Raw genomic sequence first — 24,487 nt, forward strand, 5'->3', positions numbered from 1 at the left:
TTTGAAATATTAGTATCACGTATCTGGATATTTCAGACCTAAATGTCTATCAAAGCCAGTACCTAAAACATTGTGGCTTGATCGCTGTAACTGATTCAGAACAAGACTCATCTGAAGGATCAAGCCAGCATGATTTATATGTAAGTGTTTGTGTCTGTTGAGTACCTGTGCAAATACAGGTCTTTGCCTACACATGTACTGTCTGAAATGCTATATCTATCTCTCTCTCTAAAATTGTTCCAGCACTGCTTTTTAAAAGTTCACAAACACTTTAGCAAAGTGCACAAAATAAACTGGCTACACTTAACCCAATTCTCTGCAACATTATAACTTTTGCCACATATTTAAGTTTACTGATCAGCAAAAATAAAGTAGCCTTCCTAAAGAAAATGGGGTAGAGACATCCAATGTGTTTCTAAAGTCACTGCACTTCATCAAAGTGAATAACCTAATTTTGATCTGTATTGATAAACTTCAGCTGTCACGGAGCCCAGCAGACTAGAGAACATCCAGTGCCCAAGGCCAATGATCTTTATGAATTACCCGTGGATTTGGGTGCAGTGTTGTATCCTTTGTCAGGGTAGCTTACTTACTGGGAAAGACAAAGGTTTGGGAGATACAGATAGTTTTTCAGAAACCTCAAATCGAGAGCTAACTTGGGAGTATCCAAATTGGGCCCTTCTGGCTGCTTTCCCTTTCCCTCCCATGTTGCTCATAGCTAGGTTTGCTGTCTTGACTGCATAGTTAGGCTGAAAGGGATAGATCTGGAATTTTATTTGTCCCAAAATCAGTTTGTAGCTTTGCTTCTTTGAATTGGTTACTTAGAGATAAATGCAGAGTTGAAGCAACTTATATGGAACTATGCTTATTATTATTATTATGCATAATAATAATGAAAAAAAAAGATCTCACATGCAGCAGTTGTTGCGAGACTGCAGACAACGGGGAATAATTCTGACATCTCTGATCCTGAATGTGCTTTCAATCCATACCAAAGCTTGATGCACACCAGCATCCATGGTCTTCCATTGACTTTTTTGCTACTATTCACATTTTTGCCTCTGCCATATGAGAACCCAATAATTTTCCCTCAGTCTCTCTGCTTCTCCATGCCATTGATTTCTTGTGTCTCACTTCAGCAACTAGCATGCTTCACATCCAGTGGTTTTAGTTTTACGTCTGAAGAATTACCAGGATGTACTCCAATCAGGTACATAGCCTTTAGAGCCTGCAGTGTGGACAAGAAAGACGGTGCTGTCACAGTGCAGAAGGTTTTTTGATCTGGAAGGGTGAACTTCTCATAGGGCTCTTGTAACTAACACTGTGCATAAAAGGGACTGTGTGGTGTAAACGAGGAAATTGGTTAATTGCTCAGGAACAAATTCTCCCTGCCTTGGAGAGTACACACTCAAAGGCTACCAGGTCGCAATGGCTTAATATTGAATTAAGACTCAATGAAGGTGGTTTAAATAAATGTATACTATCCAGATTGGACATATCCAAAGTTGTGCATATGGTTCATATCATAGTCTTAGTGCCTCATTTGCTGTGCACCTGTACTGAGACATTTCCAAACTCTAATTCCTGCTGTACATTTTCAATGGAAACACTGGAGATGTTCAGCTGATTACATGTCTGCAAGCCCAAGCCTTTTCAATAAAGGCAGCATTCTTTTTTTTCATTAAGGAGGGTTATAGAGATGGGTTGAAACTTGGATCGTTGTCTGCAGCGATATCGTGTAACATGTAAGGCAGGTGAGGCAAAGCAGTCTGACTGAAGCTTCAGAGCTGCAAATTATCTGCAGTCAGTGTAGCTATACTCATGCTGAGCTCTGCGGCCTGACAGGACCAAGACCTGTCTGTAATGCTTGAAAATCCACGTCTTGTGGCAGACTGTGACAACAAATACTCTGTGGGTTTTGCTCATTTGTTTAAGGACAATGAGCTAATCACATTCTCAGATAACTTATGACTGGATTTGGCTGGGCATTCAAAAGAGTAAACCTATATTCAGAACCATTTAAGAATTTTCATTTGGTGTAGTACATTTTTCTCACTAAACATGCTGTTGCCTCCTACGCTACTGTTATGTTACTGCACCTCCATCAGAATTATTCCGTAATGCATGGCATCAGCCTGTGCTCTGGAGTCAGTGAGAATAATCTAGCTTGTTAAAGCAGGATCTCCAGAGTTAATACAGAGGAACGATCAGGACACATAACCTTGAAGCTACAGTCCACTGAAAGACTGCTTCTGATGGAAGTATTCTGCCCTCTACTTTCTTCTCTAGAGCACAGCTAAATATTAAGCTTTATCTCTTCATTATTTGATCTCTCAGTAATAGCAATGACTTTCTCCATCCTTGTATGTCCACCCTATAGAAGTTAGCAAAGCCAAGAACGAACAGTGTCGAGATGATTTTTGGCTCTCTTTGAGCATACCATTTCATCTTCAAAGCTCAGATCTGCACAAAGGTCAGAATTACTGGACAAAAAGTTCCAGTTCAGATTCACAGTTGTTAGACATTCGTTTCCAGCCACAGCTACAGTCTGCAAGCAGTAATCCATCCTCAGCCTCTGGAGAGGTGACAATGGTTTCCTCACAGACACACTGTTCCTTTGTCAGATGATTGTTGTAATGACCACGCTAGATTTCAGTTACAATAGATTACATCTAACTTTGCTGGAATTAAAAGTACACTCATGTAAAGTGTATAGAGAATATTGAATGTTCTCTGTAATGTGGGAGCTTTGAAATCCATAAAAGACCCTTGGAGGCTTCCTACATACACCCAAGGTTTTAGCTTGAAGTTTATTGACTTTACAAGTACATAGACACAAAAGATCCAAATCTTCTTTGTGTTCATTCAAATCGCTGAAGGGAAAAAAAAAAAAAAGCAATCCACTGGGCTGTGTAAGACATGCCTACTCAAAAGTGAAGAGCTACTCAAATGTGAAGAGAAGCAAAGCTGACCTCTTACATGTTAAACTAATGCCAGAGCCTTAAAAAGTAGCCACTAAAACATCAGAAGAAAGAAAATTACAGTCAACTGATTTGAATGCATTTTGGATAAGGACAGTAAAGGAGACTTCACACTTTCTCTTTTTTTTTTTTTTTTTTTCCATCTTGTTTTCACATTATTGCCAAGTGTCAGAAGATGATCCTGGAATACCTCAAACCTTTTAGAGAGGTCAGGGGAAAGGTGTGGGGTTTTGTTTGTTTTTTTTTTTAATTTGGTGGTGTTAGCAGTAAAAAGTAGAGTTATAGGTAACAAGACTAAGAGTTTTGGATTTGTTTTCAATTGAGGAGTGGAGAAAAAAAAAAGAGCTGCTTTTTTTTCCTGAAGAGCCTAATAATGGTTGTACTTTTAGCAAGGCAGCATGGGACCCACCTGATTTAATAAAATAATCATACAGGGCTCCTTCCACAGTCAGTAGAGATCTACTCAGTCCAGAGAATACGAACATTAGTACAATTTATTTTGTTCTGAACAAGATGTTTAAAATAGGTCAGATAAATCTCACTGTACAGTGTATTTCTCACCACCGACTGCAAAGCTAGTGTGTGGTGACAAGGTAAAAGACTATAACGTTAACTTCAAAAATTAGATGAGATGGAACTAGATAACAACTCTACTGGGAAGCATCCATGCTTATTCTGTGTCTGGGTGAGAGAGGTGTTACGAGTCCACTTGCACAGAGCGGACTAGGGGCCATGGTCACCACTGCAGGACGGAATTGTATAGTCGGTTTTCTGCTCACAGAACCCATTCAGTTTTCCAAACTGCTTCCATCTGATCTGCAAGTCCAGGGTTTTCAAAAATGTAGTTGGTGTTCTGGCTAGGAAACAAGTTTGGCTTCAGGGAATCCTTGCGTATTGAGCAGCAAAGAAAAAAAGTCCCCCAGCCTAGAGCAGTATCAGCTGTATGCAAGTAGGTATGTAGAGTAACTGATAGGCTATATGGATCCACTTTTCAATTGTTTTCTCTCTCTTCCATATAATCTTTCTACTTTCACTTTGGTTAACTTTCTACTGTATTTTCAGTACTTTATTTCACTGATTTTTTCCCCACATTCCTTCTCCTACTACTACATGGTTGCCTGTGCTACTTGTAGTGAGGTTACATGAACTACTTGAGCAGGGTGCCCAAAGACTCTTCACGAGGCACAGTTTTAATTTGCGTGAATCAAATTCTACCTTTGCTGTGTCTCCTAAAGGATTCCCCTTCGGCATATTCAGAGACAACCCACAAGCTCTGCAATTCCCTGTGTGTTATTAGTGACCTAAACTCGCGTCACTAGTTCATTTCATTTTCATGATGGACCTACATGGCCTTGGTAAGAGAGCATAACGTTGTTCCCCTGAATCAGCATGCTCATTTTAATTCTCTTAAGCACCTCTTAAAAAATTCTACAAAGTCTTTTGAATTGAATCGCAACTACTTTTGCCTCAAATTTGTGTACTCTTTCATTTGCATTAACTTGCCAGACGTTAACATGCTCAGTCTGACAAGATGGTTATCAGCCACATCATACATCACTCCTTTGACCCTGGGAATGTGTAACTGTTTTCTTTCCCCTTCCACCCTAGCACTCTCCCTCTTCCTCCCCGAGGCAGCTGCACTCCATGCACAGGACACATGCGGTGAGACTCAGCTTGTTTGCCTTTAGCTGTCTAAAGTCTCGTATTTAATCTAAGCAGTCTAGTCGTCATCTGTGGCGGAGCTGAGAGACCCGGGCACCTCTGTCAGACAGTGCATCCATGTGTCTGAGGTGCCTCTGTTACACAGGTCAGCTCAGCCTCTGGAAGTGCCTGTTTCTTTCCATGAGTGAGTGAATCTAAGGTGACAGTTTGGTTTAAATTCGTCTTAGGTACATATAGTTCAATGTGACTGACTCCATTCTGTGTGTGCCTACAGAGATCTGGGGATCCTACCCTAATTCATGTAGTGTTTTGATATTTATAATCACATTTATATTAATTTTCTCTTATTTGGCTATCTTTTCATCCTTCCTATTTCTTTCTGGTTTCTGCATTTTCTGCCTCTTCTCTCTTTCTCCCTTTCCTTCCACCAATGTTTCTGCTTTCATAATAAATAAATAAATAAACAAACAAACAAACGAATGAATAAAATAAAGAGGGTTTTTGAAAAAGGGAGGGGTGTGTGGAAGGAAGGAAAACTTCAATCTGTATTCAAAAGATTTTGAGTCGCTGTACAATACCTAACATCAGACAGATGATTCTACCTAAATTAGATGAGTGGCAGAAAAAATGCTAACAGCACTAAAATATGAATGTTTTCCTGAGAAGTGCTAGCAAAGTTTTCCATCACAAACCCATGGGTAAATGTCCCTTCATTGGATAAGGAGCAACATTAATTCTTAGATAATATTTTCAATATCCTTTTTTTTAATAATTCTTGCAAATATCAAGTGCAATATCATGTTAGGTTTACTCACTAGAAAAACTTGTAATGAAAATTAATCCCTGCCAAGTAAAACAAGACATAAGCAGTAAGGGAATCGTGGGTGGGGATTCTTTTTTTTTTCCAGATCACCACAGCAATATTAAGCATGTAATTGAAGAACACAATCCCTTACAACAATCCACAGCTAAGATTTTTCAAAGTGATTATTGATTTTTAGATGTTTCATCTTCAAGTTATGTACATTAAAATGCCTTCATAAGCACTGCTTTTCAGCACATGCTGAGCACCCCTCTTGTGGTAAAAATCGGTCAGATAAAATATAATTCAGATCAGGTGATCCAAAAAAGAGTGAGACACTCAAAATCCATAGTCACTTCTGAAAGTCTCAGTCACAGTAAAAAGCAACTCTCTCTAAAACTTCCCTCCTTCTTTTTGATTAGTCTTAGCTGACAATTAATTCGTGACTCAGCTCTCTGAAAAACAGAGGCAGTGCAAAATTTTACCACAGAAGTGAGACTGTAAAAGGAACAGTCATTTTCAGATGTACTTCCTTAGCATCATCCAAGAATTGAGATTAATTTTGTAAACTGGAACATAATTACCTTTTCTATTTGCTGGATGTGTGCATGCCACAATAGTCTGCTTTCTGGCTCTTAGGCTACAATCTTTAATAACAACACAGTTTTCAGGTTTTGATTACCCAAAAGGAAACAAAACAAAACTAAACAAAACTCTAGTAAATGGGATTAGCCTAAAGGAGTTAAGTTAATCTGTTTTCAATTCAGTCTATTTTACTATTCAGTTTATAAGCTGTATCTTCCCCTTATTTAGGTTAGGTGAACAAATCTTGGACCAAGCATATTAGCAGAGCAACAGAAACAGAGTTTGATTTGTTTGAATAAAGTTAGGTTTGCCTTGTAGGCAATTGTTTTTAAAAATCATGTTTTTTTCCTGTATAGTCAATGGTGATTTAGTCAGGATAAGCAGTGGTGTTTGGGATGCCGTTCATCCCATCCTAAAGTGTCAGCTGAAGGAGGTCAGTTATAGCCTGAACAATAGCTGTATATTTCTCTCTTAACTACTTATTCTCTCTCTGATGATTCTCAAGGGACTAAGGATGTCCAGTTTACTTAGACATCGACACTGTAAATATCCAGTCTTCTCTGAGCTGAATCCCACCAAAACAACCATGTGTTGAAAACAAAACAAAAGAGAAAAAAAAATCCTCCCCTTAAAAGCTGACAAGAAATTAATGTTTTCAATTCTCATGTTTTTCAGCCCATTGTAACAGCTATAAAATCTGTTACAAGATCCCTCACAATGCCTTCCCATATTGTTTCAGATCACCCTTCTTGACAGCTGATGTAAATTAGCCTCTCTCAGGCTGGCTGTAAATGTTTCTCCATAGCAGCTCTTTCTAGAATACAACGTGTAGAAATGCTGGTCCTGGTTCCTAGTAAATGTGCCTGCTGCTTTTATGACCACACCAGTCTTAGTGTGTGTGACAAAAAATGAGCGGTCCCTCTGAATTACCAGTCAGATATGCAGTTTCCATCCTGAACTTCCCTCTCACTGCATCACAGAAGCTGGGCAAAAAAGTGCTTTGGTGTCCTTACTAGCACTCTTCAGTAAAAAACGGATGCACACTGTCCTGGGTACTTCCACCTGAAAATGAGGAGCAGTAGATCCAACTTCATCTTAGATTAATCTTCATCCTACAATTCTATGTTACTATCTGACTGTCCTGCAGAAGCGTGCAGCCAACTTTCCTTGTCCTGTCACCCTCCGCACGATACCAGACTGCCAAGGTCACGTGTATTTTGGATGCGTAACGCTGCCCGCCTGCCTCCGGGCTGTTCAATCTTTGCTTTGTCTGTGAATCAACACATCACAACCGCCAGCAGCAGCCAGTGTATTTTAATTTTTTTGTTTCTTTTTGCTTCGGTCAAGCAGCCGGTTTGTGCTGTGATTTCGTTCTGTCGTGTCCGCTTTCCATCTTTGTGATGTGTCTCATGAAATGTGTTGAAAGTGACCTACCTTGGCCTGTTCACAATATGCTGAAAAAAATGCTAATCTTGTCATATTTAGCAGCTGCGTTCAGAAATGCTACTGTAAACCTAAGAGGGCTAACCAGCACTCTTGCAAGATGTCAGAACTATCCACCATTACCCTGTAAGTGTATGCAAACCTGTGACATTACTGTGTGTGTATGACGCATGTTGCAAGTAAATGACTGGATAATTAGCAGAGGGGCAATAACCAGAGAGCAAGCCTTCCCTTATTTCTTGTTGCATGTAGAATTTTTTATTGTTCTGTGCTTTTGCTGATGCATCACGGTCAAGGTTTTTTAAGGTTGGTTTGGTTTTGGTTCGTTGTGTTTGGGTTTTTTTGTTTTTTTGTTTTTTATAATTTTGTACTTATGGCTGATGCTATTTATAGTTCTGGGTAGTGTCTGTATAGAAACTCTTAATAGTTGCTCTTTATTATACAGCAAAGAGGTGAGCACTGGTCAAACTGAGAGTAAATGTTTCACCTGAAAGTTTGCTAGAACAACCAGGGCAGGGCAAGGCTGGTTGACTCAGCTGGTGTAAAGCATCTTATGTCCATTTGACTAAGTGAAGTTGTGTTAGTATACACACAAGGGTGAGGAAAGGTTAAGGTAAACCAAATACTAAAATATTATGTGTCTAGTCAGAAGGTGTTGTCAAAGCTACAGCTATGGAGAGTGAGGCATCTAGAAAAGTGAATAAATGCCATTTAGTCTAGTGACATGTGGATTAATCACTCTCTCGTAGTGCACCTCACTCTCTGTGGCTTGTGTAAGAAGCCCACAGATTTGTTTAGCTGAGGTGTACCTTTCAGAAAGATGTTTCCTGATGAACTTTCCCCTGAATTTCACAGCAGCCTTATAAGTGCAAATCAACACTTTCAGAGATCTCCTGCCACACAGATCCAACAGCCCAGCATTTTGCTGAAGAATACTTAGCTGTTATCTTTGACGCCATTAAGGAAAAAAAGGCTGTTTTGTAACACTACAGCTGCATATGTTGTTTTCAGGTAGAAAAAAAAGTTAAACATGAAAATAGATTTCCTCTGTGATTTTGCATCTCCTCAAGGTTTTTAAGGAATAGACCAATGAAGATGCTTAAAAGATTCAGTCAACAGACTAACACTGTGCAAAAGCAGATGGAAGAAACAGAGCACAGGACAGTCAGCGGGTCCGTGTTCTACACTGAGAGAAGCTTGAAGTCTAAGAGCAGTTAGCTAAAACTAGGACCTGCATTTAGGAGGAGACAGTTTGAAATATGAACTTTACTACTTAACCTACAACCTGATGCAGCACAGACTTCACACTGGGCCTTTGCAGAGAAACAAATTTCTCTAGTGCAGTGTTTCAGAAGGATGGCAGACTGACAGCTCTGTAAGGTGAAATCCTCTACCCAGTCAATGGGAAGTATTCAGCCTAAACAGGAACCCAGGAAAAATCTGTACATTTCCAATAAACATAATTAAACCTTATTTTTTTGTTAAAATAGGGAAATCTCAGTAAGCTTCCCCTGCTTTTCAAGTCCTTAGTCTGCAGATGTGATTTATGCGTTGGACAATTCAAAAGCCATAACCAATTACTGTATTTAGGTGTTACCTCAGGTCTTTGATCCACCGAACTAATGAAGCATTTGGAAAAGACATGTATCTGTAAGGGAGATTACTGAGGTTCCTGAAAGTCCTGTTAACCATGCTTAGCATCTCTGTGATAAAATAGCTACGTTGGTTTATTAAACACGCACTACTTTAAGCATTTCATCACTAATGGCATCCTGTGTCTTCATGGTTTGCTCTTTATCCTTCTATTTGAGATATAATCATGATTATTTTTTTTTACATATTCATCACTGAGTTACAGCCAAAGAGATGGGATTCCTCTAATCTAAAGTTTACAAGCCTACAGTGCAGCAATTTATATGACAAACTCACTCCAGATTTCCTCTGTAGTCAGTGGAGAGACCTGGGATGCGATCAGGCCTTCCTTAGGGACAGATGAGGGGCAGCTGATTCGTCCCTGCGCCTAAGCGCCTGTTACTCTTCACAGAAAATAAAGGGAATGTAGGTGTGGAATTAATTTAACTAAAATAGATATCATCATTGCAAGTATCTAACAACTTTAAGCTAGTAAATATACACAGAATAGATGCATTCAGTACGTACCCATGGGGTTTACAACAGGAGTCAACTCTTCTTTAAAAGCCATATATAGCAGGCAAGAAATATGCCTTGAAAGTGCTTCTTTTATTATTATTATTATTATTATTAGCTTTAGAGACACTAAGTTAATAATTTTACCATAGATTATTGACATACATATCTACATGATGTATGTCTAAACCTTGGTGCATGAATGCTGTTCTGCATGTCTACCACAGACCTTGACGTCTTCGCTGCAAAAGTTTATTTGATCAAATTAATTTCACTTAAGACTTAGCAGACTACTACACAGTCTTCTTCAAAGGCTGTGGTTCAAAGATCTTTTGCTTCCTTTGACAGTCTGTGATATTTTGTCTCAAAAAAGTTGGATGGTGAGAACCCCTAAGACCAAGGCAACAAACTCTTTGCCAGAGTAAAAGTTATGCTGTATTTTATCATTAGCTTAATAGCACTGTGTCATCTGTCAAACCTTATGCAAGTTACAAGGGCTTTTTCGAGCTACACAACTTTGCAATTAGTCCAACAGAAGCAGCTGCAGTCTGAGCAGAAATGGCACAAGACACATCTTCAGCGCAGTGGAGATACCTAGAACTGATGGAAGAGTAAGCTCAAAGCTACAATTTTCACCTCTCTCTCAGAAAAGAATGACAACCACAAATTTCCTTACACAATTACTTCTGGAGCTTCAGGTCTCCTGATGTAGAGGACCCATGTTTTCTGATGGCCTCCATTCATTCCAAATGGCATCAGCACGTACCCAGCTCAGCAGTTCATACTGTTGTATCTGCAGGTTCTGAAGCTAGAGGCAGATCTTTGTTCCATTCCATCCACAGGAACTGGAAGAATCTATTTAGACCATTTAGAATCCATTGTTCCTTGTTCCCTATTGCACAGTTGCTCAAAATATAGTTGTTGGGTGGGGATTTTTCCATCTGTTATACAGTTACTATGTTTGCCTAAATCACAGCATTATTTTTTCTTCTAGAAGCCTGTTTTTAATTGCAGAATAGGAAAAAACTGGAATATTCAGTAGAAATCACTGGAAATTTTACTGAGCAATGCCATGTGATTTCCAGTTTGTGCCTAGTTTCATCCTATGTAATATCCATAGACACTTCAGCAGTCTCCTTAATAACCATGGATGTGCAATGGAAAAATGAAGACATGGTTCCTTCAGATACTCGTCAAAGTTCAACAGCCATCCTACTTCCTATCCCTTTTACTATAAAGATGTCTTTTGATAATTCTATAGAGGAGTGAGACAAAACAGATGACACCATTATCTGTGTCTTTTTGTACTAACACTTTATGGAAAGGCCACATTCATAGCCATGCTATTGGAGAAAATCTTACATTTAAATTGTTTTTAAGGAAAATAACAGCTGAAAAATGTCAGCCTCAACAAAAGTTGAAATACAACCTACTTTTTTTAAAAGTAACCTTAAGACATTCCTCTACCTATTATAATGTGATCAAGGCTTTTGCTAGTCGTTTTGGAAAACATACTGCTTCTAAACTGCCAGTTGGAGCCCACCTGAGTAATTATTGCCCTCAAAATTTTTTGATCTATCCCCTGAGTTTCTTGCTTGTCTGAAAGAGTGTAGGAAAAAAAGACAATTAATATCTTTGACTATTACAATCCTGAGAATTTTGCTCTATCCTTTAACATTTCACCATTGCACATAAATTTACATTTCTCACGGGTGCTGCTTTAAGTCTTCTTTCTTCCTAATACAACTGAAAAAACACAATTTTTCATCATCCACACAGTAATTAGTATCTCCCAAGATTTTCTTACCATTACAATCTTCTCCTCCACTTTATAGATCTTAATGATCTATAAACTTCATGTGTTATTTCTTACAGTTCATGTATTGTCTTCCTGACTTTTATGACAGTATTGAAGGCAGCATCTCAAATCAGTTGATGACATTATATTTCATGATTCTACAAACGAATTGCCTGATTAATCAGATATAATTAATGCCAGAAAACTGACAATAGAAAAAGTCTTCCTCCACACTTTTCCCAAAGTTACTCTCCTCTGATTGCGGTGAGATACAACATACTAACAAAAAATTCTACTCTGACTTTTAAATCAAAATAACATTTATCCTTTTGTTATTGTTGTAATTAATTCTGAATATAAAATTTAACAGATTTTGAGAGACAATACTTCTTTGTCCAGTTTACTACCTCTTCTTTTTTTTAATTCCATAGCTAGTTTAAGACACTTAAGTTTTTTACATCCTTTTTTTTTTTATGGAGATAGCTGTAGTCTATAATCTTTTCCACAATGCTTCTGTTCCTTTTTAATTATCTGATTACATGTCCATGGAGAAAAAGCACTAGAAGGGACCCTGAATGTTTTTTTAGTCCATTACACTGTCCATTATACAGGTCCCTCCTGTATAGCTTGAATCTTCTAGAGATTACCAAAACTGGAGACTCTGCATGATCTTCATCAGCCTCTTCCAGGGTTGTTCCTTTCTTATGAAAAAAAAAAACCAAAACACTTTCAGTCAATGTCTAACTTGTTAATTCACAAGAACTGTGTTCTCTGGTTTGTTGGGTTGTTCACCAAGACCTGAGATTTGGTGCACATCAGATTAATGACTCATGTTTTGTAGAACCTCAGGGCAAGGGCTGTGATGTGTTTATCACCATTAGTGTAAAAAGTATGACTGAGGGACACCAGCAACGAACAATGTCCCATTTCCAGTTTAGTGTTGGGTGTAACATGTTCACAGAGTTCTTGGAGATGTATTATCTCCACTTTCAGTAAGACAAATACCTTGTTTTGGGGACATTGTTGAGCATGTATTAACAAATTCAAACATGTCTGCAATATACAATATAGATATAATCTATATCTATATTTGAACATTTGAATTTTAAAAAGTATGCTGCTCTTGCAAAAATTTTTATGGCTTTTTAGCTCCCTTTGTCCTACATCCATCTCCTTAACTTACTTGAAGGAAATCAGTCATGTTTTTCCCCCGTTGAAAATGTCCTGGCAGTTATTTCAGGCCACTTTGTTTATAATAAAACTCTTGCTTTATGTTCAAATCAACCTTTGCCTTCTTTTGGGTCTTTTTTGCTGTTCAATCAGCAAAAGACACAGTCTAAAACATGTATGTCTTGGCTGGACCCCTGTTTTGGGGAGTTTCATCCATACTGAGTTAAGTACTTACAGGTACATACCTTCGCTTCCAGCCCTTTTGTTTATACCTACATTTCCCCCTGAAATATCTTTATTCTGATGCAATGGAAATTAGTTACACAGTGGAATTACACTTAGGTTTCCAACAGTATAAATGACACCAAAATCAAGACCTTGAGAAGTAGTCATGAATATGAGAATATGGGGGGTGGGGGTGGGGGTGTGGTGTGTTAGCTTTTTATATTGTATTGATGTTCTGGAATTTTTTGCTATGCAGAAATAAATTCACACACACACACAAAATGATTTAAAACACTTCACTGGGATTAAGCAATTGGGTGAGAGGTTTATTATTGTGTTATGGTAGCAGTCTGAATCCCTTAGCAAGATTACCCTTCTCATGTTTGGCACAGTAGAAAAAAATCCTGCTTATAATAACGCAAATTAAAATAAAAGCACAGAATATTAAGCATTACTAACATGCTATTATTGTATCAGTGTGAAGAAGTGGGAGCAAACTACAGTGTGTGTGAAATCACTGTTTGGGAACAAATGGGAATGTTGTATATTTGTTTGAATAATTATACAGTGTATGTATTTCCCAATAGGCAGGCAACAAAATATTTTCTGTTTTCTTCTTTAATTAACGTGCAAGTTATTTATTACAAGGCTGCATTAAAGTTCTTTCACTCTATTATAACAGGAGGCTGGCTCGCTCTACACTACTGCTTATCCCCTTGTTTGGAATTCACTACACGGTGTTTGCTTTTTCTCCTGAAAATGTCAGTAAGCGGGAGAGACTAGTGTTTGAATTGGGACTGGGATCTTTCCAGGTGATTATACAGTGAATTCTGCTTTTGTTAAAAAGAAATCTCTGTTCATTATAACTGCTCTGCATGCACAGTTCTCAGACTGTGTGTTTATTAATTTATGTAAATGTTTAATATACAAGGATTTTGGTTTTGTTTTTTGTTTCTTTGCTTTAACTCCAGCTATTTTCTGGCATTTACTGAAGCATTTGAATTACATTATTTTTTTCTCTCCCATTTACCTAGGGGTTTGTTGTTGCTGTTCTCTATTGTTTCTTGAATGGGGAGGTAAGACTTTTAATATTTAACCTCACCCACCCACCATCTCCATCCCATTTCCTTGCAGGAGTAACTGCTATTCTAAACCTTCACTGTAACTCATCATCTGCCATATTCCCTTATACCTTAGGCTGGATCTCACAATGTCTCAGCAAAAGAAAGAGGATGTATGATGTCTTTATTAAACCAAAAAGTTGGCCCTGCCAGAGGTGACAGCTCAGATTAATGCTCCGTGACAGGGGTAGGGACTGTACTGGTCTCTTTGGTTATGTCATCCCAAGTGCAGAACTTTGCACTTGTCTTTGCTAAACTTCATACAGTTCTTGCTAGCCCACTCTTCCAGCTTCTTCAGTTGTCTTTGTAAAGTGGCTCTCCCTTCTGACATGTCCACCTTGCCATCCAGATTGGTGTCATCAGCCAGCTTGGCAAGGGTGCTTTCAATCCTGTCATCCAGAGCATTTATGAAGATGTTGAAGAGTTTGGAGTCCAGCATCAATCCCTGGAGGACCCCACTAGTGACAGGCTGCCAGCCTGACTAAAAAGCATTGTTCACCACCCTCAGAGTGTGTCCTGTCAGCCAATTTCCTACACGTCTTGTAGACCACACACCCAATCTGTATCTTGCCTGCTTGCTTAGGAGAAGGTTCTGGGAAACAGTGTCAAACACTTTGCTGAAGTCCAGGTAAACATCATCTCTCCATGCCGACATAAAACATTATTTTGCTGCAGAAGACGGTCAGGTTAGCCTGGTATGATTTGTCTTTGGTAAATCCTGGCTGGCTTTTCCCAATCACATGCTTCATTTGGTCTGTGGTAATTTCTGGGAGGTTTTGTTCCATTATTTTCCCAAAGACTGAATTAAGACTAGTAGGCCTTTAGTTTTCAGTTCTAGCTGAACCTTAGCCTTCCTGACTGCATCTTTACATGCCCTAGCAAGGTTCTTGTAGTCCTTGATGGGTACTTGGCTGCCTTTCCATGGCTGGTATGCTTCTTTTTTTGTTTTTAAGCAAAAGCTTATTGTTAAGACAGTTGGTCTCTTGTTCTGCCTATTTCCTTTCCCTTTGTAGGGAATGAACTCTTCTTGTGCTTCCAGCTTCTTTGCCGTCCATGGATACTTCTCATGGAATCCCTTGCAGTTAGGCCCTGAGCATATTGAAACTGGCTTTTCTAAAATACAGGGTCTTTGACCTTCTACTGGTCTTTAGTGGGCTCAGCAGCACCTTAAACTCCACAAAGTTATAATCACTCTCTCCAAGGCTAGCTTTGGTAGTCAGTTGTGCTGTGAAGTAAGACTCAATTTGTGAGCAGTAAATCTAGCAATCAAAGAATCGTTTAGGTCAGAAAAGACCTTTAAGGTCATTGAGTCCAACCATTAACCCAGCACTGACAAGTCCACCACTAAACCCTGTCCCTAAGTGCCACATCTACACATCTTTTAAATACCTCCAGCGATGGTGACTCAACCACCTCCCTGGGCAGCCTGTTCCAGTGCTTGACAACCCTTTCAGTAAATAAATATTTCCTAATATCCAATCTAAACCTCCCCTGGTAGAACCTGAGGCCATTTCCTATTGCCCTACTGCTTGCTACTTGGGAGAACAGGTCAACACTCACCTAGCTACAACCTCTTTTCAGGTGAACAGCAATGTGCTGTTCTAGTGGGTATATCCAGCATCTGTAAGTGGAAGAAATCCTCAGTACACTCCAGGAACCTTCTGGCACTATGTTGTTTTCCCCACAAATGTCTGGGTTATTTAAGTTACCCATGAGAAAGAGGTTCTGATGGCCTGAGACTTCTTTAAGCACCTGATGTAAGGTTTTATCAGCCTTGTCATTCTGCCTGGGAGGTCAGTAACAGATACTTAACAAAAGATCCCCCTTGGTGACAATTCCTCTGTTCTTGATCCAAAGGCATTTCATAGAACTTTCATGGTCTCCATAATTCACCTCCAAACACTCAAATTTCTATTTTACATAAAGTGCAACTCCGCCTTTTCTTCTTCCTTTCCTATCTTCCCAGAATAGTTTGTAGCTATCCGTTGTGGTCTTCCAGTCATGTAAGTTTTCCCACCAAGTTTCTGTGTTTTCTATAATATCATAACTCTGTGACTGGCCACGGAGCTCCAGTTTCTCCTGTTTGCTGCCCAGACTACACACATTGGTATACACAAACTGGAGGTGATTGGACTTAGGAATCTTGCCTTAGAGAGGGCTGGGGGACCATTCTTCACTACTCTGATAGTAGCTGAACTCATCCAACCCGCTGCTTATGACTAGGCAGATGTCACAGCTTTGGACACTGTTCTGCAAGTTCATTAGTTTAAAGCACAATTCACTGAGTCAGCCAATCTGCTAGTGAAGAGTGTCCTCTTCTAGGTGGGTGTATCCCATTCCTCCCCAACAGGCTGTATCTTTGAAGAATGTCCTATGATTGTAAAAAACAAACCCCTGGCAATGACACCAGCCACAAAGCCAGGTATAGATCTGCACGATACGTTGACTCCTGCCTGCATCCCTAGCATCTCTGGCAAGACAGAGGAGATCACTCGGTCATCGGTCCCTTTCACTGGCAGCTCCAGGGCTCTGAAGTCCTGCTTGACCTTTACCCAGGCTTTGTCTCCTGTGTCATTGGTGCCTACATGGAAAAGAAGTAGGGGGTATTAGTCTGTGCTCTTAATGACTTGTGGCAATCTTTCTGTGACATCCTGCATCTTGGCTCCTGGCAGGCAGCAAAGTTCACCTGACTGTATGTCAAGCAGGAGCTGAATGCCTCAGTGCCTCTCAGCAGACAGTGACTCACCACTAGCACTGGCCACTACCTTTCACAGCTTTCAGAACGTGCTGCTGGTGCAGTTCCTCCCTGTGAATATTGCTTATTGGTTTTGTCTGCTGACAAGGTTTAATATCTCTTGCTGGTTGGTACATAAGAAGAAGGAAAGTGAAGTGATAACCTGCTCCCATGGGTCACCAGGGACCATGGCACCTCATTCTCCAAGGTGCTGTCTGTTTGCTATTAAAGCTCTTTGTCCAGTAGTCCTTGGAGGTCAGTGCCGCAGGGCCCTAATATGTCTTTTTGCAAATTCTCAAATAATTATCTATTTCTTATTTACCCTCTCTAATATAGCATAGCCTGCTAACTTCCTCCTACAGCTCTTCCACCTGCTGCTGGAATGACTGGCTCCATGAGAGCCCACCTTGAGCAGGTGCAGCTTCCACCCTCCTCCCCAGGAGGTGGGGTTGAAGTCTTTGCATCCCTCCACCTGAACAGCATCTTTCCTGATAGGAAGCTCTGGGTGGCTGCCTCCACTCTTCCCAGGCTAGCCTTGCTAGATAGCTGATTCCTGTCTGCTGCAGAGCTCAGCCCTTGCCTGGTCACTACCACCATGCTTCCAACAACCTCAGAGCACTGCCTAATAAACCCTTCTAATTCCCTGGTGACCTCAAGCTGCTTGATGGGCTTTCAGAGCTACCACCTAGCTTGGGTGACCATCAGGGCTGCAGCCTAAGCCTGCAGGTAAGTAGAGCAGGCAGCAGCCCAACAACTGGCAGAGTGCACAAACTTTCCTGCATGAACTGCTGCACAAACTGCTGATGCCACTCCCAACAGGTGCCACGTCCTGTTGCTGATGCTGCACCCAGCAGACACCATGTCTTGCTTGCACTCCTGGTTGCTGGTGTTCCCCAGGAGCCAGTCATATGTGGCTTTTGCATGGTTTGACCTGGCTGTGGGGACAGCGGGCACCACCCAACTGATCTTGTAAGACCTGCCACCTACCAGCTGGTCCCTCCACACACACAGCCCAAGGGTGTCAGATGCCCAGAAACCCCCTCAGGCACCCCCTGGATCCCTTGCAAACCTCACGCTCCTCTCAGCACATGGCAACTGCTGCTGCTGCTGTTAGTGTCAGCTTCCCACATTTGGTTTTTTTCTGATTGACCCATTTTGATCTGCAAATTGAAATTCCCCTGCCTTTGCTTATCAGACTGAGTACCTGAGATAACCATTTTCTGAATTATTGAAAAAAGGCTCCCTCCTCAAGGCTGTCTTAAGAAGAATATCTACAGTTCATCCGTTCCCTCCTCCACTGATACACATCTATTGTGCAATTCAACAGGAGAAGATTTGTCCTAAAGTCACCTTCTTTTTTTCTTTTCAAGGAGGCTGAAATCATCTATTTCTACCAGGTTTAGTGCAGTAGGTGTTCTCTGCTTGTACACATATACCATGCCATAGCTGGTCTCTAGTACAAAAGGTCTGCAACTCCTTGATCCAAGTGATCCCTTCTCAGATAAGCATAACAATCTCTAAGGTCATCAAACAAACTTATTGGTCATCTTTCCTCATGGGCTTAATCAAGGTGACTGTTAAAGGACTCGCAGGTCTGTTAAAGCACTATTCATAGCTCTGTCCTAAGCAGCTCAGAAGGTGAGTTCTGGATCGTGTCTTGCTGGAATTAGTGGCTGCGTTCATACTTCACCAGCTGGTGTTACTGGATATCCGCCTCTCCCACCTACAACTGTTGTTTCATCTATTATCTTCCGTGAGTGCTAAAAGCATAGCCAGAAGGTCTTGTCTAAAACCAGCGTGGAGATAAACACCTTCCAAGGTAACATGCAAAGTGTGTCAGCTATCCTGTAACCCCTTGCAGGGGGTGTGATGGTGGTTCTTAGCCAAACGAACACAACCAGATTAATTAAAACCATTTTAATTCTCAAGACATTAGAGAATGTCTTGTGCCTCTGCTGAATTGCTTAGGGTAATAAAGAGTTTACCTTTGGTATATTATGCTCTTACACATGCAAACACTTTTCTTTATACAAGAGTAATATAACTCCATACTTTACCTGAGTTATACCAATCTATACTTTAACCAAAATAGGAATTTAGAGCTACTAGAAGGAAAATGTAAGTTTTCCTTGGACTTTTACTCCCTGTTGTTCGTGTCCATGAAGTTCAAACGCTAGTTTAGCATTTTGGCATATGCTGATCCATTTTGACAATTGTATTAATCTAGGAAAATTTAGCAATGACTGTTAACAAGAACATCTTTGACACAGCAGCTTGTTGGAGACTGGAAGAATATATTGGGAAAATATCTCCACATCCTTACTCGTTCTTCATTCAGAAATATGCTACAGAGTCCTGTCAGGAATGAGTAATAGACCAAGTAAATGTTGGTCTGAGCTAGTATGATCTTACTGATATTAATATCTTTTATAACTTACGTATAGACATACACACATGCACACCTAGCAGGATTGCCAGGAAATTGTTGATGAATGAAAAGCAGAAAAGCTGCAGAATTATGTGCTTTTTTTCCCAGTTGAGCTTTCAACCGTGGATTGTTTTAGTCTTGGTGATTCTGTGGGTGCCCATGAAAAAATCTCAAAGGAAAGGAGGTCACAGGTGCCTATTAACCCAAAAGCTGTTGTCTGCTTAGACATTTCATCCTGTCTAGTACCTTTTTGTTGCTGGTTTCTTTGGCTTCTTGTTATGTATTTGGTACTGGCCATTGATGAAAACAGGATCTAGCTCAAGAACGATGTTGGAGTTTGTGTAGAACAGGTCTTCTACGCACCTCTGGGCCAATCTTAAATTATCTAAAGTCAGAGACACAGAGCCTGGGTTGTTCCCCCTGCATGCCTGGATCTCTTTCAGACATGGAGAGGTCACTTCAGATTTTGCTGAAGTGAGGAGTTTGATAATAGTCTTAAAAATAGTTCTGCAATTTGTGGTTCTTTTTTTTTCTTCTAAACTTGATAATTTGTCAGCATGTCCTCGAGCAGCTAAGTACATAAAAAATGACCTTTTGAAGTTTCTCCCTAAAGGTGCAATCAGAAATAAAGAGAAAATGGAGGAGCTGGAAAGTCAACCGGTATTTTGCTGTGGATTTCAAACATCGTCATCCTTCTCTAGCGAGCAGCGGAGTGAACGGGGGGACACAACTCTCCATTCTGAGCAAGAGCAGCTCTCAGATTCGGATGTCCAGCATAAATGCGGAGAACCTAGCGACATGAGCAGCTAAGGAAAACAAATCAATCAACAAGCAAACCAAAAACCATCCCTCTAAAATGAAAAGAAAAAAAAATCATAGTTTTGGTGGTGGTGTAGGTCTCCTTTCCCTTTCCCTTTCCCTTTCCCTTTCCCTTTCCCTTTCCCTCTCCCTTTCCCTCTCCGTCTCCCTTCCCTTCCCTTCCCTGATGTTTGAAGAGGTGAAAAAGCAAAAGAAACGTGTGTATATATCTCTTTTTAACAATCACTGTAAATACCCAGCCGTACTCGAGGCCATTAATGGAAAAATGTTTCAAAGACAACCAACAGGCCAAGCCCACCCGCTCAATGATTTACATTTCAGAGCATCTGCGAGTAGTCCGTTGTCAGTCAAAAGTAACAAGTGATCGCTGTGCAGTTGTGATCCTCGGTTGCCAAACTGATACTAATCTGTGAATGGACATGACCATTGTTATTTTTCCAATTGGTTTCCATTATGGTTTGGATTTGCCTTTTTTTTCCCCCTAGTCAAACGTATCTCAGCCTGTCCCTGTCTTTTGGCATGTGAATTTCTGCAGTGTTTCTCTTTTGAGTCTTAGGATGGAGCTAACATGCTTGGGTTAACCAAACCAGCCAATTTGGGAAGAACATCAGAAAATTAAGTTCAGGGCTGGATTTAATCACATGTTCCCAGTGGACTTAAAGAAACTGCTGTGCCAATGTGAAGCTGCATAGCTTCCTATCATCAGTCAGTGTGGGGGCTCCAGGCAAAAAATGGGATCAGCTGGCTTTTTCCATACCCAGGGATGCTTCTGAGAATGCTTTATGTTCTAGCTAAGCTGTGAATTTTCTAAAAGGGCCATGCAGTTGAGATATATCTATATTTTTGGCATTGACTGGCCGATTGATTGATTGATTGGATTCTTTGAATAATAAAAATAACTGTCCCCTCCCTCCCACCTTAAAAGCAAAAGTCAGTTCCAGGATGGCCTTTCCCCCCAAGTAACCTTGAAACCTCTGCATCTGTGTCCAAACATGGCACGGTTTTGGGTAGTGCTGTCACAGAGTGGGGTGCCTTTGTAACCTGGTTGACTTCTGTGTGTTGACTCTTCCCTGCCAGAACAAGAGGTACAAGGAGGACCTGGCATGATCATCTCGGAAGGTAAAAGTCATCTGCACTTGGTGAGCAACTAAACTGAACAATAAGATGGTATGGAAGGAAAAGATAGACATTGGATGACTTCCCACACCTGGCAGCTTTCCCAGTCTGTGGCTATTCTGTTTGTTTAACCACCAATGGTCTTGCTGCTTTTCTTTGAGAGGAACTAAAATGTTCGTTCAACCTTTGCCTTGTAGTTAAAGCCATGACTGGTACATATCTACTTCAATCAAATGTCGATGATGTCAATTCTTAAAAGTCTTTATACAGTGCATAAAGGCTTTGAGGACCGTCCTAGAGCTCAATTCATTTTGGATTTATGAGCCGATATATATATATATATATGCATGTATGTGTATGCATATATAAAAAAACAAAAATTAAAATGACGTTTTAAATGTGAAATTTTGAACTGAAGCTAATAACAACCAGAAATTCAAAACTGAGGTTTGTCCTTTGTTGTTACTTGACATGATCATGAACTTAAAAAAAAAAGAGAAAGACTTGGAATTTTAGTGTCAGCTGAGTGTGAGCTCTTAATTTCACTGGGTTTTGTTAGTTTAGGTAAAAAAACGTTTTAATGTCATTTTAAGCATAGTTTTTTTAAAAAAAAATAATGCTAGTTTCCTTATTTTTAAAAGGAGGAAAAAAAAAAGGTCTCAAAGGTGTGAAAGAAATGTTGATTATAGTTATACTTAACACATATAATGCTCTATGGGACATAATTTGCTCTCACCTGTAGCAGTGTAAATGAATGTAAAAATAATTCAAAACAGACAGAAGAGTTGACTGGCAGCATATTGGTACAGGAGCATGCACTTAAGAGATGCTTACAGCCCTGTCAGGTGAAATTACCCTTGAACAGAGGACCAGCAAAAGTTTAAACCACTTACATTATACTCCAGTATCTTAAGTGGGAGTTGTATGATCCAGACAGTCTTTTTTTTCAAGTCTTCAGCACTGGTTTGCTGCTCTGAGAGCAGGATTTGTCCTCCTCTTCCAGACGCTCTGCAAAAGTCACTGAAGTATTTTTAACAGATAGATCAGAACTGCCTCTCTCATGAGCTGCTGCTAAAAGATATTTTAGAAAGTTTCCCAAGGAACTATGCACTTTGCAGTCCAGAAAGATGCTCCCAGAAAATGGGAGATGGGGACAGTCAGATCTATCAGGTAAAGGCATACGTAGACATTTTTTCAATGAAACTGTCATGTTAGATGAACAGATAACATTTAGTTTTGTATTTTCTGCAGAATGAGCTTTCACAAGGTATTATATTGACAATACTGTAAGTGTATTATTATTTATAAAAAATCAAAAAGTATATTTTGCATGAATGGCTAGTAGCCAAATTTCAAGCATTAATAAATTACAGCTTTTGAGAAAAAGGTGTTGAATAACTGCCTCTAACAGGAAACTTTTTGTCATGCTTCAGTCCAGAGCCAGAAGGTATTTGGATATATATTTTTTTTTCCTGTGGAGGCTTTTTCTGAGCTTACTTTTAGATTCTGTTGTTTTCCTGGCTATTGTACAGTGCTCTGCAATTTGAGTTGGTGGATCTCAGTCCAGTGCCTCGTGGGCAAATGTCCACATCGCCAAAACCACCCTCCAGACATGCACACTGGAGACCAGGTCCTCAGCTAAATTAAAATCAATACAGACAACCGTTATCATTAGAGCAAAATCACCTCACTTTGGCTTGGGATTTGACCTTAGCACATTATTATTACTATTATTTTTTGATGGTCTCAGCAAACTTGGACTTGCCTCTTAAATTCCTAGAGCCAAAGCTCAGACAAGTTGGAGGGCAGCGGAGGGGAAATTTCTGCTGTTGCAAGTCCCTGTGTTTCTTGTTCAGGGGACAAACTGAAGTCTTTGGTACCTTTCACCAGCACTGAATTTACTAGAAGAAATGGTATCTCTCAACATATTTAACATACACAACATTATACAAGTAACCCTTTCAGTTAGGATTTTTTTTGTTGGAAGTGTTGATGCACTTGCAACTGTGTCTTTCCTTGGTCACTCGAACTTTCTTAGTGCTACTGGAAAGATCATACTTCAGGTTTATAGAGTTATTTAAACCAGACTGTGATGCCATCATACAAATTAGCTCTCAAGAAATTCATGCTGAATGTAAGCTGAAGGTGCTGGACACGCCTGGCCACCATTCACAGTGGCTGTCAGTTCTATTTGTTTCAGGATGGAGGAAATCAATGGATGGTTTGCTTCTAAGTGTGTGTAAATATCAATTAAGTGTAACAGTGCTTTGTTTGATTTTTCACTGTGAAATATATTTTGGAGCTAGAAAGACTGTGTTATTAAAAATAATACACAATTAAAAGAGAAGCAAGTGTGCAGTGCTCCTTGAGCCATTTTTTCTACCATGTCCATAATGTATTTCTTGTCTAATTTTCTTATTTTGCTTTTGTAAATGCACAAAAACTTTCTGTGCTGCAGCTTTTGTGACTATATACTGTATCTAATCACTGTTGGATTATTGACTTCTTGATGCGGAGTGCTGGTACTACAGGACAATTAACATCCCAAAATGAAACCTACCACCTATATTTCAAAGGTCAAGTCTTGTTTCATTGCTTCATGGTGACCTCACCTTTTACCTTCACTCACATTTATTATATCTAGAACTCAGAGCCCAGATAATGAAACTTAAATGCTTAGTTGTGGGAATTTTTATTTCAGAGACAAAAAATACCCAAGTTCCTCTGCCTTATTTAAGTATTTGTATTTGAAAACCAGGTGTTAAAACGGGTGGTGGGAGAAGGGAGAGAGATGAAGGCAGGTGAGTCCAGAGTGAAATGCTAAAAGTGCAGTTTGGAATTAAATTCAGACACTGTATTTGCTGTCTAGCTCCTCCTTTTTAGCAGCTGTCCATCATTGCAACTAAAGAACTGTGTCTTGCAACTACAAGGCTAAATAACAACCAGAAGTGGGCAGGAACTGACTGTGCTGAAAATTTTAAACTACATTTGCAAAGATGACTGTCCCTAGACTCTCCATCATCAATGGCAAGTGAGAGACCTTCCAGAAGGGAATGCAGAACAATTCACAGAATCAGAATCAACAGCCCAGGCTGGAAGGGACCTTGAACAACTTCCTGGTCCAACTTTTCATAAGAAAGGGAGCCTAGATGACGTTATGTAGCACATCTTGAAAACCTCCAGTGATGGGGACTCTACCACGTCCCTGGGGAGGTTGTTCCAGTGAATGGTTGTACTCACTGTGAAAAATTTCTTTCTTAAGAAACCACTCCTGGTGCACCTTGTACCTGTTCCCCTTGTCTTCTCCTTGTGAAGAGGTAGCCTCCATCCTCTTTGTAGACACTCTTTTAGTATTGGAATACTGTGACGAGGCCCTCCCTGAGCCTTCTCTTCTCCAGGGAGAAAAGTCCTAACCCTTCAGTTATTCCTCATCGAGCAGGTTGTCTATCCCTTTG

General features: G+C 40.0%; 1 protein-coding gene across 4 annotated transcripts in view; it reads left to right on the top strand.

Moving 5' to 3' along the window:
- The window catches only part of ADCYAP1R1 (ADCYAP receptor type I), a 140,555-nt gene extending 120,550 nt beyond the window's left edge, over positions 1–20,005 (top strand). Inside the window, exons 14-17 of one of the 4 annotated variants that reach the window (XM_040593097.1) lie at positions 7,516–7,599; positions 13,497–13,626; positions 13,849–13,890; positions 19,698–20,005. In XM_040593097.1, the coding sequence (XP_040449031.1) occupies positions 7,516–7,599; positions 13,497–13,626; positions 13,849–13,890; positions 19,698–19,907 (466 nt within the window). In that variant the 3' untranslated portion in view covers positions 19,908–20,005. The remainder of the gene's footprint in view (positions 1–7,515; positions 7,600–13,496; positions 13,627–13,848; positions 13,891–19,697) is intronic. The other 3 variants (XM_040593098.1, XM_040593099.1, XM_040593101.1) reach the window with 3 other exon arrangements.
- Positions 20,006–24,487: the final 4,482 nt, after the last annotated feature.

This window comes from Falco naumanni, chromosome 4, assembly GCF_017639655.2.
Source record: "Falco naumanni isolate bFalNau1 chromosome 4, bFalNau1.pat, whole genome shotgun sequence".
NCBI classification, from domain to species: domain Eukaryota; kingdom Metazoa; phylum Chordata; class Aves; order Falconiformes; family Falconidae; genus Falco; species Falco naumanni.